This window comes from Zophobas morio, unplaced genomic scaffold, assembly GCF_036711695.1.
Source record: "Zophobas morio isolate AGI-343-1 ecotype UQ-CSIRO unplaced genomic scaffold, CSIRO_AGI_Zmor_V1 ptg000759l, whole genome shotgun sequence".
NCBI classification, from domain to species: Eukaryota; Metazoa; Arthropoda; class Insecta; order Coleoptera; family Tenebrionidae; genus Zophobas; species Zophobas morio.
The window spans coordinates 66,309-83,021 of NW_026972862.1; the positions used below are offsets into that span (position 1 = coordinate 66,309).

At 25.3% G+C, this 16,713-nt stretch overlaps 2 protein-coding genes across 2 annotated transcripts; both read right to left on the bottom strand.

Moving 5' to 3' along the window:
* Positions 1–1,390: 1,390 nt before the first annotated feature.
* Positions 1,391–5,074, bottom strand: LOC135121879 (pantothenate kinase 1-like). The gene is made up of 12 exons (XM_064046159.1): positions 4,840–5,074; positions 4,619–4,708; positions 4,512–4,557; positions 4,315–4,391; positions 4,073–4,193; positions 3,819–3,963; positions 3,647–3,699; positions 2,966–3,053; positions 2,834–2,916; positions 2,183–2,265; positions 1,698–1,763; positions 1,391–1,520 (listed from the first exon to the last, which is right to left on the bottom strand). The coding sequence occupies exons 1-12, from the start codon at positions 4,977–4,979 to the stop codon at positions 1,391–1,393; spliced, it is 1,122 nt and encodes a 373-aa protein (XP_063902229.1). The 5' UTR covers positions 4,980–5,074.
* Positions 5,075–9,309: 4,235 nt separating this feature from the next.
* On the bottom strand, positions 9,310–16,630 carry LOC135121881 (glycine--tRNA ligase-like). Its single transcript, XM_064046160.1, has 16 exons — positions 16,579–16,630; positions 16,400–16,475; positions 16,119–16,260; positions 13,197–13,362; positions 12,095–12,151; positions 11,689–11,783; positions 11,261–11,358; positions 11,074–11,168; positions 10,874–10,993; positions 10,710–10,821; positions 10,586–10,657; positions 10,380–10,531; positions 10,151–10,322; positions 9,879–10,096; positions 9,684–9,817; positions 9,310–9,451 (listed from the first exon to the last, which is right to left on the bottom strand). The coding sequence occupies exons 1-16, from the start codon at positions 16,594–16,596 to the stop codon at positions 9,310–9,312; spliced, it is 1,869 nt and encodes a 622-aa protein (XP_063902230.1). The 5' UTR covers positions 16,597–16,630.
* Between the last annotated feature and the right edge of the window lie 83 nt (positions 16,631–16,713).

Here is a 16,713-nt window from a genome sequence, read left to right on the forward strand (position 1 = left end):
AAAAGTTACAGCAAAACCCAATCAGTTGAGAGTATATATATGTACGTGCTATTATAATAGTAAAGGCGATTTCTGTTTTTGCAATACTAACTATAAATATTTTTCAATACTCTTCGAAAACATAAATCTCCTCTCGTATGATATAACTATTAAATATTTATATTCTGGAGGAACTTTTATTACTAAAGCTGGTGTCAGTAAAGCAATCTATAGATTCACGTTTTCAAAAAAATAACGCACATGAAAAGAGAAACCAGGAAAGCCTTTAATTTTTTAAACAAATAGTTCACTCTAAGGTAAATAGAAAAGTGCATCGTTATACGGTTTTAAAAAAAATATTATTGCTCTCTGAAATAGAAATTAAAATATAAACTATCAACGAAAACTTTTTAAGTTATGGATGGAGAACAATAAAGCTTTATTTTTAAGCAATAGGAATACATCTGTAAGTAATTATAAAAGAGTAGTGATTGCTTTCTAAAAAGTTATTAACTATTCTTTGTATAACGAAAGGAGGCCGAATAAAGGCTAAATATGCTTATTTATTATGGAGAACTTTTTCTGGTACTCGATCGTGTTAACAACTTCGAATACTCGAGCTCTTAGGAGTAATTTTTTATATCAGGATTCTCTAAGGGGAGAATGCAGTACGTGGTAGCATCCGTGGTCACCCACCGCAGTATTAATTAGGTTCCTATAGATTTGACTACTCAGCTCGGGCGGGATGAAATGCTTTCTATTAAAACTCTTGAGGGCAAGGTAAGTTGCATCGGTTTAAAGTCGAACTCATGATCTTGAGTTTGCGCTTCGATGCTCCTCACCGATGTGCTACGACAGCTTTTCATTCTTGTGGGATGGCTTTATTGTATATAACTTGTTACCTTTGGTTGGGGCGCCCACCTTTTCTGAGCAAATATATATCTTCGTATAAAAACAGAAAAGAGCACCGTTAATACGCTTTGAAAACATTGATTTCTTAAAAAGTAACCAAAATATAATTATTCATAACGTATATCCCAGTATAATGAGAAAGATTCTTAAACGCCTTGTAAAAGAATATGATTCTTTGCTTAGAAAAATATTATGAATGTACTTTAACAGTAAACATTTTCAATTAGTATTATGCCTATAACTTTTTTTTAACTTCTCTTAATAGTTGTTCATTCTATTAAATAATTTCTTTATAACTTATTTTGTTATACAGCAAAGCACCTTATAAAGTGAATATATTACGAAACTTTATTGCCATAATGATCACTTTAACTTTAAGAAAATTACAAATTTATTTATATATTATCTTCAAAGTATTATAAAACTTTTCAAAAGTATTTATAACAAAAAATTATATTTAAACATGTTTGTAGTTTATTTTTTTAAACTTCTTTTTCTCTTATTTCAAGCGTTCAATTCCTTGAATTAAGGCTCCGAAGGCACCAAGATAACCTTCTCTTCTGAAAAATAATATTTCAATGTTAAGATTACCAAGCTCCGACCATCGTCTCATGTTTTGAACAATCGTTCTAAAGTGTAGATTTTTAATATAAATAAATATTTTAACTTTATGTTTATTTTTATTTTGAGTACAAAAATTACTTATTTTTATATCCTTTTTTCTTATACTTTATTCTCTTTTGAAAAAACTTAAAAGTTAAGTAATTGTTATATTTTTTACAAATTCTTATAATTTTAAGTAATACCTCGAAGCGATGGGATTATGTCTAAGAAAATTTCCAGTAAAAAAAACTTTAAAAACGTTATGGAGCCTAAAATATATGTTTATAAATTTATAATATTTATGAAAAATGTAAAAACTCAAGCTCGCATTAGAAAAATAGTTAATATTATTACAATAAAATTGGAAAAAAAAAAATTAAAGGCTTGATTATGTGAAAACTGCTTTCATTTGGAATAAAAAAAGTATTTATTTGTTATACAAATTTCAAAATAATTTAACTAAAAAAATAATTTTGTTAAAAAAATTTAATCGCGCAATTTTTTTTTTTTAAAGTACATTCTTTTTCAATAAAAGTAATATAATAATTTTTTGTATGAAACTATAAAAAATTATTCTTATTAAATATAAAGAACAAATAAAGTTAAAAGAAATACTAAGCTTTTAAGCATAGCTAGGCTTTTTAATTTTAAATTAGAAAAAAGGATTGAGAAAAGAAAATAAGCTTACTTTGCATTTAAAAGAGCGATTTGCGTTACATTCTGAGCAATCATTATACATAACGCCCTTGAAATATCGCTGTCTGACACTTTCTTGTTTAATTAATTATAAAAGTTTATAAAATAGTAAAATAATAAAATTTTTCCAATTATAAATTAAATGGCAAAAGTTTAAAATATAATACTAACTATATTCATTAAAAACACAAAATATACAATAGATTCTTTAAAATAAATAACTTAGTGGCAAAAGTTTAAAGTTATACTATTAAATTACAATAAACAAACAAATTAATTTAAAAAAATATATATATACTTCTTTTAAAAATATTTGTTGGGTTACTATTCATTATAATATGTGCAATTATTTTAGAGGGGTTAATTAAAAAATAAAAATAAAAAAATTTAGAGAAAAATTTTTATTTTAAAGAGAATATGAAAAGTCTATAAAAAACTTATTAATAAAAAAGTTATTTATACTTTTTTAAATTCTCATTGAATTTGTAATCTTCACTTATTAAACTAAAATACTACTGTCAAAAAATATATAATTTAACATTAAAGTAAAATTTTAAATTAAAAAATTCATTTTATGAAAGAATATTACATAATTGTTAAAACGATTATAGAATTTCTTTATAAAATGGATAAAATTTTATACTTTTCTTATATTTTCGTTGGGGTTGCTTATCATTATATTTTTTGCAAAAAAACTGGCGGTCAAATCACCAGAAAGATTAAAATCTGCACAAAATTTAGTGAACTAAAATTAGTTTCTAATTAGCTTATATACGTTTAATATCGCTTCCCAATCCTTTGCATTCTCCGCTATAAATATCTTTGACAAGCATATTAACGCTGTTAGCATCGCCTGTTGCAGCCTTAAAGGAGAGAAAGAGAAATGGATATTACTTGCAAAATATTTTTAATCAAATATTAAAATAACAAAGTTACTCAGCGGATACTAAACTAAGATTTATATATATTTAACTATGGATCAGTAAAGTTAGTATAACTTAATACTAGAAAATACTCATATAACTAAAGTTATAAAATTCTCTAAATAAAATTCTTCTGTAAATTTAAATTAAAAAGCTTATACTTTTTAGAAAATTTATGAAAAAAATTTATTATTTTAGAAATTAAGTTAGGAAGATTTAATTAATGATAAATGATTTATAAATAACACCAAAATATATATTTCAATGATAAAGCTAAACTTATTTAAACTAAAGCAATCTTACCAATTAGAATATTCATAACTTTTTACAATAAAATAAATTAATATTTTTTACATAAATTTATTAACTTTTTTTAAAAAATCTAGAAAGACATATATTAATTAAATCAAAAAACTCATTATAACAAATAACTAATTACGAAATTTCCCCGGCTTGTTAAAGCTTTTATAAAAAGGTATTAATATTTTTTCTTAAAAATATTTATAAACAGATTAATTCAAAAAAAAATTTACTAAATCCAAAGCTTCATCAAACTTTTTTGAGTTTGTCAGAAGTCTACAAAGACCTTTGGCAAGTAATAAATTCATAAAATTCCAAAATTTAAAATAAAGAAAAAAAACTTGTTACGTAGGAATTTAAAAAAATATATAATTGGCGACAGAAAAATCATATAAAAGTTTTTACCTAAAAATGTACCGCCGCCTAAAGCCGTCCCGCTAATTCTTTCTATATCGTTCGCTTTTGTGACTTTTAATATACTTACGCCCGTCCCAATATTTACAACCAAAAAAGGGAAGAGATCGTTATCCGTCCCGAAATTTTTATTAATCTAAACAAAAATATATTTAAGTCTAAAAAATCTCCTTGAAAAAGTGAATTTTGTTATAAAGTTTAAAATTTACATAAATTATATAAACGTAAATATTTAAAAATAATACTTTTATTGTGGAGCCATCTTCATTTGCGACGTTTTCAATTGTATAGCACTCATCTTCGACGTGCTGTAATAAATATACCATGCCTTTCACGATAGATCCAAGTTCGTCCAAATGCACAATTCTTTGATGAATACAAAATAACAATATGAAATAAAAGAGAAATTAAAATTAAAAAAAAAACTTTAAAAATTTTGTAATAAAAAGTAAAAAATCAACAATTAAAAGAAAATTGGAGATTATACTTTACACCCAATTCTTTCTCAAACAGTGCTTTATACTTATGAGTGCCGCCACCAACAGCGTAAAGAATTTCAATTCCCTGGCAAGCAAGAGCAAATATTGCAAGTTAAAAAAAATATAACTTCATTTCAGCTTCAATAAATGCTTCAAAATAAAGATTTTTTATGTTAACAGAATATGGAATAAAAAATGACTAAACAATGTGAAGATTCTTCTTTTTAATCAAATCGATTGCGCCTGAAATCCTGTTAGTAATAAATATTTAATAAGTTTCTAATGAAAATATAACCAAAAAAAAATAATTACCTATTACTGGCAAAACGGATAAAATAAACCTTCCCTAGTTCTGGAATACTAACCTCCAAATGAGAATCGCGTATTCCTGAGGATCCATAACTAAATATATTAAGTTAAAGACAACGCGAAAGGCATATATAATAAAACACATGATAGTCAAAACGAAATGATAACAATAAAAAAAAATAGTAAAGGATCCAACAAGACGCACAAAGAACATAAATTTTTACTGAGAAGTAGAAAGTATAAAGTTCAGAATGTCCAAGCTTTCTTTACAAAAAACAGTGTCTTTTTCTGCGTAAACCAATTTAGCTAACGTACCGCCCATATCAAATCCAAGAAAAACTCTTTTTGTGTTTTTTACGTCCATAGCCAGATGGACTTTGTTATAAATTAGCTTAAGAGCAAAAGAACAATTATATAATAAGTAAAATAATGCCGGACTGATAATAGCGAGTTGCCTAATTTAAGTGTAGTTCATAGATGAGATTTTGAAGTTCCTACTTGTGCGAAAGTGATAATTTTATACTTTAACTTTTTTAGGGGCTCATACATTGTTTTGATTTCATTATATTAATCGCAACTTTCGCAAATTTACCAATTGTAAGGTTGCATCTTAAAATTGCACCAATTACAGATTGCATGCTGTTTGTAAAGTTGGTCAATGGTGTTAATAATTAGTATAGTACTGACCAATAAAACAAATAATAAAATGTTAAATAAACCATAATGAGCTTTAATATGAAAACGAAAGGAGTACATAACCTTCATTGCTTAATGCTGTGTTAATTAACATAAATATATAAATTTTTATATGAACATTAAAGGCTTTATAATAAAATAGAAGACAAAATTTTGTAGCTAGACAACTTCTCATAGACAATATTTTATTCAGTCATGAACTTGTAAAGGGCAATTAGGGGTATTTTACTTCAGGGATTAATAGTGCACTGAAGATTAGCTCACGTAAAGCAAACATAAATGCTATCAATTTTTATGCAAGTATGTATGACATAGTTTGCCAATAAACTCTAAAAACAATGTCCTACCCAATTACCTTTTTTTTCCACAATGTCAATTTTTTTTTAACTGATTGCTTTTTTAACTCCTGTGCGCGTAGATCTCACGATTAATTTTCAGCGCTGCATAAAATTTTAATACTAAAAAATGACAGTTTTATTAGATTACCTCGCATGTACGCTTTAAGCTTATACTGCCCTTGAAGAGTGTTATACTAACTTTCATTTTAGTTTCTTCTACAAGGGTAATTAAATAACTAAATTTACCTATTCTTTATGATCGAAGTCATTTTTAACTTTTATTCCATATGATAAATGAAACTCTGCTTTTAGTTAATAAGTTTGTGACTTCCTTTCTATAGAAAACAACGAGCTCTATATACAATTTACAAAGGATATAATTAAGCAAAAATTTGGGAGTATTTTAGTTAGGTTAATGGTAAACTAAAAATTTTTATTTATTTATAAAATATGTGATTTTGGTATGTCACACCAGATTATTATTTGTTCGCTTTAAGCTGTATAAATGATTGGCTGCTTTCACTGCTAAGAAACATCTTTACCAAGTCAGTAATTTTTTTTAATTTAAAGGCATAGACATGCATTTGGTTGGAAGTTTACAGTTATATTCTTGAACCACTTATAGTTATTTTATTCTCACTTTGTTTATTATCATTATTTTATTGACGATAAAAATTTATGAAGTTGAAGGCATTGCAAAAATATTTTTATAGAATTTTGGTCCCGCGAACTCCGATATTGTCGTCACAGCTCTTAAATTTTGTTTCTAATCCCTATGTTCTAAGAACTTCCTTAGGTATTTTGTTAACAAAGATAAAAATTGGTTCCTTTTAAACTAAGCTGCTATCTAGGAATCCCTTTTAAATTCCTTCTACAAGTTGGTTAAACTTATTAGTCCCTTATTTTCAAAGTTATATAAGAAATTAAATGCATAAAATTTTGGTCCAAGGATCGTTACGGGAGTTTATTTGTTCAAATTAGTACATGTTGGAATTACCTATTTGCATGATTTTCTTTAAACCAGCCAAATATCTAGGAGGTTTTTTTTTAATTCGAACCTGTCCATCTTTGGGTTGCTAAGCCGTAGATGATAAACAAGCAGGAATAAAGCATTCAGCGAACAAATAAAGGCAAAAAAAAAAAACTAAAAGAGAAAACTCTTTACTTTATTAATCGTAAAATTTTTAGATATATATGTAGTGAGTAAGTGCATATAACTTAGAACGGGCACAATGGAAGTGTTGACATCGCGTGTTAAAAAAAGGTATGCCTTACAACGGCTAGTGAGAAGATAAATGAATTGTCGTCGGATCACTTGCCTGCCCTGCTCGAAATGGGCTACGTAAAGGAAGCAATGGGCACATTCTCCCGATCTTAAACGCGTTAGAACAAATTCACCGAGTTGCTCGAGAAGGCGTTCCCACCGTTTACGCTACCACCGCTAAATTGGACAGTGCTCTTATCAAATGTGAACGCGCGATGACATAAAACGAACATGTTCTAGGCCGTTTAAACTGTTTAACGCAATATTATATCTTTTTTAAAAAATTCATTATAAAGCTAGTACCTCGGCGATGTAGGCTGCGGGATCTTTACCAGAAGGAACAAAAGACGTGTTAAGCGACTATACAAGTAAGTGAAGTAATATAATATGAAATAAAAAATAGTATATATACGTTAGATAATTAACATAATATATATGAAGTAGTATTTTAGGCTTATTATATATACTAAAACAGAATAAAAATTTAAGTTTCTGTTGCACAGTAATACACATGTAAAGCTGTAAAGTATTAATAGCAAATCCGCAGTGAAAAGTAGAGGTACACAAGCCACTCTGTTTCTTACATCTTTAGGACAGTCACTATGCTATTTTGATGTTAGCTTATAACTTTCAAACAACCATCTCCTTTTAAAAATAAAATAATTATTATACCACGATACACCGAGTGGAATTGCTCTGTTAGCAACATAAAAGTTTTCTCATATGCGCTGTATACCTTACCTGATCCGTTAATCATTGACGATCCTTAATGTCTATAATTAAATATTAACCTAATTTGGTTTTAGTGAGCACTCAGTTAATTTTTTTTCTCTACATTTTTTAAATGCAACGGTTTTTAAATCACGTTAAAAACGTTGAAGCAGAAAGCAACAAGTATGAATTTAGTCTTTTGCCAAATAAAAGGCAACGTTTCATATATATTCTCTTTTATATTATGCTTTTGTCCCGTTTGCTTTCATAGCTATCACAGGCTTTCGAGGTAGAGCCTTATAATTTAAAAAAAAAAGTTAAAAAACTATTTTTATATTTTTAGTAAGTCTGCTGCACTTACAGGAAAAAAAAGCGATAGATAAAAAAATTTTTTTTGTAAAAGTTAGTATTTAAAAATTAGTATATTTGCGTATATTGCGTTAAACTATAGTCTTAAGATGGCTAAGAAACATATAGCTATATTTAGGGAAGAAATCCTATATTCGTTAATTAAAACGTCCGGTATTATTAAGTTTTGATCATGAGTATATTGTTTCCTCAGTAAAAGATTAAATGCGTTCGCTCGTTGAAAGTATCACAAGTATGTTTTATGAAATCTTACAAAAAATAAACTTACTTCAGCCCACAAACACTAAGGTCTGTAAATATTATCGAATAGTCAATTTTTTAAATCTCAAAAAAATATTGCTGTTCTGCCGTACTAAAAAAAAATTAATAACTACTATGCTTAAATAAGTAAAGTTCAATCTAACTTTGAACCAGTATTATGACAAATTAAAAAACCCATTAGCACTGAAAGATCCGATTTGTTTCACTAATTATTTTTGAAAATATAATTTTATTACCAACTCCCCTCTTTTAACAATCATTTTTAAAGATATATTTATGAATAAGTTGTAATGAAACAACTGCTGGCTGCACTAAGCAAAAAAGTAGTTAAAGGGAAACTAAAGGAAGACCGTAAACAATAGCTACGTTTAAATATGGACTAACTTCTTATAAGGTGTAGAAATCTAGTTAGAAACGCATATATTCGAGTTTTTAATTCCGTAAACAGTGATTTAGTATTGATCATATTAAGTATGTGTGACTTTTTTCAAACGAAACCTAAATACTGAAGTTTAAAGCTTTTATTTTAAGACTATATTGAAATCTAGTAAAATTTCTAAAAATTTACAAACAGTAATGGATAAAACTGTAAGGCCAGTGCATTATATTGTTTTTTATATTTTCATGTTTTGAATTTTACTGTAAATTTTATACATATTATCTAAATTTTTCCAAACCAAATTTAAAGGTAACAATTACAATTAAGCAAGCTTTGACAGAAGGATGTAAAATGTTACACGTCGACGTTAAAAAAATACAGAGTTGGTGGTGAATAATAGTGATAACTCTTGACATAAGACAGTCTGCTGTAAATTATATATATATACATAACTTTAACCAAGAATAAATTATAATAGTAGCTTAATTAAATTTCGAATAACTATTAAATAAATTTTAGTTATATATACGAGACTTGAAAAGAATTAAAAATATTTTTAAATAATCCTGCTTAGGTTTTTTTTAAAGTTTCACTAATTATTATAAGATTTTAAAGCAAGTAAACCATAATAAAAGGTAACTCTTATTTTTTATTGATATATGCAAGTATATATAAGCTATCTGCTATCGCCTGCAAACACAAAAAGTCCGTATTTCTTAATCAGTTGTTCCCAAGTGCATTTTTGCTGGACCAGCGCCTTTACGACTGCAGCGACGTCAGAGATGGGAAGACGCGCCTGTCCCATCGAATCCCGTTCGCTGTTGGTAGTGAATGTTAGAGCATATATATCCTCTTTTTTACTATATTTATTATTATTACTATTACTATTACCAAACACGCCTGCCCAACCCGAACTACTCGGAGGCGGTTTTTCATTGCTTATTACTTAATTTAGTAATTGCTTATGGGGCACGCAACCTTAATTCTATTGACTATTTCATTAATTTACGTTCCCTTTTTAATAGTGAATTTTTGTATAGCTAAAAATACCGAAGCGTGACAGTATCGTCTTTGAGGGTGTCGAAGTCTATAGTGCAGCCAAAGGCGCAACCAGTTTCGTCTGCCCGGACGTAGCGGCGGCCAATATTCACATTACTGTCGTCAACCTTGAATAACACTTCAGCCTATAAATAATAAATATAAATATATAAATCCGCGTGAGCGGAGTTTATTAAAATTAATGACCTGCCTAAATTCTTTAGAAAGTTTCTCTATGAAAACTACGAACCCTTTGTTATTCAGTAGCGGGAAAATGGTCACAGCCACGGGAGCAATAACGGGAGGAAACGATAAAACAGCACGTGGTTCATCCCCGTCACGCAGATAAAAGTTTTGCTCGAGAATCGCATAAACGAGTCGGCTGATCCCGAAGGATGGTTCGATGACATGTGGCGTAAAGTGCTCTATTAAAAGGAGACTTGATAAGAAGAGCATAAAAAGATAACCAAAGCACGTGCCGTCATAAACGTTCTGCTCTTCGGTTTTGAAAGAAACCATTTCGGGCCTAAGTTCGAGCTCCTCGCCAGCAACGCTCAAAACGAACGTGCCCTGTTCCACAAGCTGCCGCTGCATGGCCATCTTACTTTCAACTGTAAGTTCATCGAGGCATTTCTGTACAGCAGTCATGCGCTGGTAAAGTTTTAAAGCGGGAGATGCCATGTAAAATGGGGGCCACAAGACTCAAACCTTCCCGAGAAGAGGACCCAATAAAGCTTTGTTGGGTAGTACGAACATTACTTCTCGCCTTAGTGGTTGATCGAGTCTCTCGGTCGCCATGAGCTGTTGATCGGAAAATTCCGAGTGCCTCTGGAGGTCATAAGCCGAGCGATCAGCACAGCCTATAGAATTTTATCTTTTTTTATATAATTATTTTTAATGATTGGCAAGCGAACCAACGCACTCGATCCAGCCGCTAGCCAAAAGAAGTTCAGCATCCCAACAGTCACAAGCGTAGTGGGCCATTTCTATTATAAGAGATGAGAGCCAATTATTATAAACTTAAGGCTCTAGCCTCACCAGTGGCCAAGTGCTGCCGAAACCGGACTTTATCCGGCTTGATGCCCGCCCGCAGTAGAAACAAGTAAGTTCGCGCGATGTAGTAGCCGAGAGTCTCGCTGTTAATCATACCCTTATTGGTCAATTCAGTCAACAGTGAAGGTAGATAAAGGGATGAGACGCACCGAGCGGACGGCCTCGCCAATCGTTCTTATCTCCGCCTCTTTGGCAAGTTCCTGGGCTTCCCGTGGAAGAAGGTGGAGCTCCACGTGGCTCACCTGAGCAAACCGCGGGTGCGACTTATCCTTTTTTTATTCAATGCATACAAAAGATAAGGAAAGACAGATTATTATAATACACTAATAAAATAACGAATAAAGAAGACTTTTGGGTGCAAAAAGTGCTCGACTTCAGCCATCTGAAATTCGCGCAGTCGAAGTAAACCTTGACGGGGGCTTATTTCATTCCGAAAGGAAGTTCCTAAACAATAATAATAATAATAATAATAATAATAATAATAATAATAATAATAATAATAATAATAATAATAATAATAATAATAATAATAATACCGATTTGAGCGCAAGCAAAAGGGAGTTTGTTTTGGTTATACTCAAGCAAACGCTTAAAGTTTACGAATATTCCTTGAGCAGTTTCAGGACGAAGATAACTTTTTATTATTATCATATTCATTTAATTATTATATCCTTATTATATCGTTTACTAAATATTATTTTTCTTACTATTATTGTTGTTTTAATCTATTTAATAGTTTTTACAAAAAAATTTACTTTATTATTATTATTATTATTATTATGCGAATTATTCAAGCAAAAGATAACTTTTTATTATGTTTCTTTATTATATTACTAAAAAACATTTACTTTTTAATATCTTTATGATTATTATTATTGTAGAAGTTTTCACAACGATAAAAACTTATATTATTCATTATACTAATTTTTCATCTTCCTTTATTAGTATTTTTATGTAGGAATACCCCTTGGCTAATCCCGTTGGGCCGATGAAAGTTGGGAACATTAAGTTGAAGGGGATTGGAGGAGACAAGTCGTTTCCTGTTTCGGGAGACTTCACCTTAAAACAATAAAAGCATTTTTAAGTCTTTTATGGGAATAATAATAACTTAATAAAAACTCTTTTTTTGCTAATAATAATAACAACAAACTTTTTAATAGAAATAATGTTTTTAGCAAGTTAATAAATTCTTTCTTTTAATTCATATTCTTTAGGTATAAAAAACTTTTTTAATAATAATAATAATAGTACTAGTAAAAATAGAACTTTATCCAAAACTTTGCTAATAAAGAAAATATATATAACAATAAACTTCTACTAGTAATAAAGTTTTTCATAGCAAATTTTATATAAAATTTCTTTCTTTTTACTTCATATTCTTTAAGTTTCTCTTCAAGCAGAACTGGATCGTTGGACCAGGCGTCAACCTTTAGAACAATATAATAATAATAATAACAATAACAATAAAGTTAAATTAAGATAAAAGTTTTCCTGTAAAGTATTCATATAAAAGTTCCCGAATACGTAATAATGATAATTAATAAATAAATAAATAAAATCTATAAAAGGATTATTATTATATATATTTATATAACTTATAAAAGACAACTATCAACATAATAAAGTTAATATATTTTTAATTTTTTTTTAATATTTGCCATTTTTTATAAAAATTATTTAATAATAAAGAAATTAACAGTCAAAATTGATATAAAAAAGATATATGAAAAAGCTTTTATATAAAATACATAACAAAAAGTTAATACATCTTTATATCTTTTTAAAAGTACTATAAAATTTTTTACAAAAAAGTATATAATAATAAAAAGTTAATACATTTTACATTTCCTAAAAATACTACAAAATTTGAAAAAAATAGAATATTAAAAAGATAATACATTTTATATTTTTAAAAATATTATAAAAAAATTTATAAAATTACATAACAATAAAGAGTTAATACACATTTTATTTTTAAAAAAAAAACTACAAAAGTTTTATAAAAAGAATATATAAAATAAATAACAAACTTTATATTTTAGAAAATGCTAAACACTTATAATAAAAACCATAAAAATATAAATTATTAAACTTTTAGTTGATATATTTTTTTTTAATATACTAATAAGTTTTTATAAAACGTAAATGAAATAAAGAAACTTTATATTAATTTTAATTCTAATAAAGTTTAATAAAGTTTATAAAATTATATATATATAAAAAGTTAATAAATTTATATTATTTCAAAACACTAAAGTTTTAAAATAATATATAATCTCAAAAGTTAATAAACTTATTTTTTTAATACTAATAAAGTTTATATAAAAATATATAAAAATAAAAAAAAGTTAAGTAATTTTATATCATTTAACAATAATAATAAAGTTTATATAAATTATATAAAAAAAAGTAAAAAAAAAAGTTAGTAGTCTTTTAATAATAAAAATAGACTTTACATAAAAAAAAACGCACCAAAGCAAGCGACTTTTCCAACGCCATCTTTTGAGCTTCGCTATTTTTTTTGTTATTCAGAAGCGAGCTTATCTTATTGGCTAATAGGTGATCCGCCCGGAAATATTCTTTAGTGAGTCCATCCTGAACCATAAAGTCACTGAACTTATCGACGTGGCCAGAAGCTCTTTTTAAATATAATATTTATAGGAAAAAAAATAAAAAAAAAAGTTTTATAATAATAAATATATATAAATACTTTTGGAATATAAATATTTATATAATAACGAAAAATTATTTTCACAAAAATATAAAAAATATATATTTTAGAGAAAAAAATAAAAAAAAGTTTTACAAAAAGAATATATAATTATAGATATCGAAATTTTTTGTAGAAGAAAAAGTACATTTATAAAAAAACATATTTTTTTTACAGATAAGAAAGCATAAAAATAAAAATAAATATATATTATACATAAAATATTAATATATATATAAAAAAATATAAAAATAACTTTTTTATTAAAAAATTATATAAAAAAGTATTATTTGCCCAACTAATATTACTATAAATAAATAAAGTATTTTTGGTATATTAATAAAATATATATTCTTAAAAAAATAAAAATATTTTTTGTATACAAAATATTAATATATATGAGAAGTGTTATCGTATTAATATTAGATATATTTACGTAAAAATAAAACCTTTAAACTTTTTATATATAAAATATCTTCAAAAACAGTTAAATAAAAAATACAAAAAACTTTAGTATTTATTATAAAAAGTATAAATGAAAGTCATTTAAAACTTTTCTGAAAAAAAAACGAAAATATTATTATTAATAAATAAGTATAAAAAATAGGAAAAACAATAAAAGGATAAAGTCAAAAAATATTTTTATATAACGTTATTAATTTTTATTAAAGTTGAATAAAAAATATTATAAAAAATTTTAAAAAATATATATACAAAGCCTAAAGCAGGAAATAAAATATTATTAGCCTTTTTGAAAGTAATAACAATATTGTAAACCTTTTATTATAATAATAATTAAAGTTAAGAAAAAATATATAAATATGTTAAAAGTTTTGAGTATAAAAGTTTTTAGAAGTTTATTAAGTGTAAATAATATTAATGAACGTTAAGAAAAAAAAATTTTAAGACTTTGTTGTATATAATAATAATCATAAAAATTAAGAAAAATTATATAAATATAATAAAAGTTAAGTATAAAAAAAATAATAATAAAAGTTAAAAATATATATGTTAAGTTTTAAGTAAAAAAACGTGTTAGAAAACTTTATAAAATATAAATGTTAATTAAAGTTTAAAAAAATATACAAAAAAACCTTATTATATAAAAATAAAAATAACGGAAGTTAAGAAAATATAAATATGTTATAAGTAAAAGTTTTTAGAAACTTTATCGAATATAAATCATAATAATAAAGGCTAAAAAAAAATATACAAAAATGTTAAAGTATTTAAAAACTTTATAAAATATAAATAATAGTAAAAGTTTAGAAAAAATATATTTTATTAGTTTTTTATAACAAAAAAAGGTATTTAAAATTTTCTTAATAAAAAAATATTAAAAAAGTTATTATTAACTTTTAAACTGAATTTATGATAAAAAATTATTATAATATAAAAATTTACATTCTTATAAGCTTTAATAATTTGTATAAAGTTACTAAGAAACTTTTTTTAGAAATATTAATAACAATAAAAGTTGGGAATATAAAGGTAATGCATTTTTGTAAGACGATTAAAATGTATAATTAATGGAAAATTATTTTAGTGTTTTTTTTAATAAAGTTTAAAAAAGTTATTAAAAACATTATAAAAATAAATATTAATATTAAAGTTGAAAATAAATAAATATTTATTTTATTATTATAATAATAAAAATAAAAAAAAAGTTATTAGAAACTTTTATTATAAATATAATAAATAAATATTTATATATTAGTAGTATTTCATTATAAAGTAAAGAAAAAAGTTATTAGAGAACTTTTATATTATATATAATAATAAAGTCAAGAAGTAATATAAATATTAATAATTATTATTTATAAGTAAGAAAAAGTTATTAAAAAACTTTTATATTAAAAATAACAGTAAAGTTTAGAATAATATAAATATTTACAAATTATGATTATTTTTTATAAAAGTAATAAAAAGTTATTAAATATAATAGTAAAGTACAGAAACTACATAAACATTTATAAATCGTTTATTACTTCTTTATAAAGCAAATAACCTTTTTTTTAAATATTAATAGTAAAATAAAAACCAGAACAATAATAAAAGTTTTTAATTAAAATTTTATTTAAATTTTATTTTAATGTACAAAATAAATATTAAATAAGAAAAAACTAAAACGTTATAGTTTTATATATAATAAATAAAACTTTTGATAATAATGAAAATATATGAAAATTTAAAAAAAATATATTATTAAATATGGTGATAATTCAAATAAAAATTAAATACGAAAAAACATATAAAGTGTATTAAAAAATTTATATATATATAACTTTTATTTTAAGTTAATTAAAAAGTTTATTCATAGATTCATCAAACACTGTTAATTATTTTATGATTAAATTAATAAAAAATTTAAAGTTTAAAAGATATTAATTTTTTAAATCTTATTATTAACAAAAATAGTTTTATAATTATCTTTTAAATAAATATATAAATTTCGTTTATTTTAAAAATAAAACACTTAAAAGCCTTTAATAATTATCAGCTAGAATGAGCGTTATAGTTATAGTTGCTTAAGTTTTATGTTTAATCTCTAACTACAAATATCATAAAATTCCAAAAATTTATATATAAAATAAATTTTTATATCCAGAAACGTCTTATCTATAACTTTCAACAATAAATAAAAAATTATTATATTGAATTATAATAATTATATATATATTCACTTTAAAACTGGAGCTGGTGTGAGCATGGGGCAATCCACTTCCATCATGTTCTCCTCCAGTATAAAATGAGATCTCCATAGAGCAAGTAAGTTAGTTTTTAGAGCACAACCTAGAGGCCCAAAATCGTAGAAACCAGACATACCTAATTTATTTATTAAAAAAAAACGTCTAAGTACCAAAAGGAGTAGGAAAAAGATAGCTAAACATAAAGATGAAAAAGAAGTTAAAAAACAACAATCTTTTTAATTATTGTATATATATATTAAAATAAAAATAAGCACCTCCGCCGTATATATGAAAAGAAGGTCCAAAGAAAAAACGGGTCTTCATCGTTTTTTCAAAAAGTTTTTTATCAAACTAAAAAACAATAGGTTTTACAATTTTATTTAATTAGATGGAAAAATTTTTAAGCAATGAAAAAATATATTAACAGATAAAATATATAAAAGTGAGATAATACTTTAGACAAGGAAGTCATTTTAGATGCGTTACGACCAACTTTTTCAAAGTACGACAATTTTAATGCTCTGAAAAGAATATCACCGAGCATGAAGTACAGCGCGCGGGGAACGTCACGCGCGTATTACTATTGCAA

Excerpts from the sequence above, each read along its gene's own strand:
- LOC135121881 (XM_064046160.1), bottom strand. Across the intron at positions 11,359-11,688 it reads CCAACGGGATTAGCCAAGGG|TTATCTTCGTCCTGAAACTG; the intron begins GTATTCCTACAT and ends AATAATAAAAAG. Across the intron at positions 9,818-9,878 it reads TTTCTAAAGAATTTAGGCAG|GCTGAAGTGTTATTCAAGGT; the intron begins GTCATTAATTTT and ends TATTATTTATAG.
- LOC135121879 (XM_064046159.1), bottom strand. The coding sequence starts at position 4,979 with ATGGACGTAAAAAACACAAAAAGAGTTTTTCTTGGATTTGATATGGGC. Across the intron at positions 4,709-4,839 it reads TTTATACTTTCTACTTCTCA|TTATGGATCCTCAGGAATAC; the intron begins GTAAAAATTTAT and ends TAATATATTTAG. Across the intron at positions 4,194-4,314 it reads GAGAAAGAATTGGGTGTAAA|AATTGTGCATTTGGACGAAC; the intron begins GTATAATCTCCA and ends TATTCATCAAAG.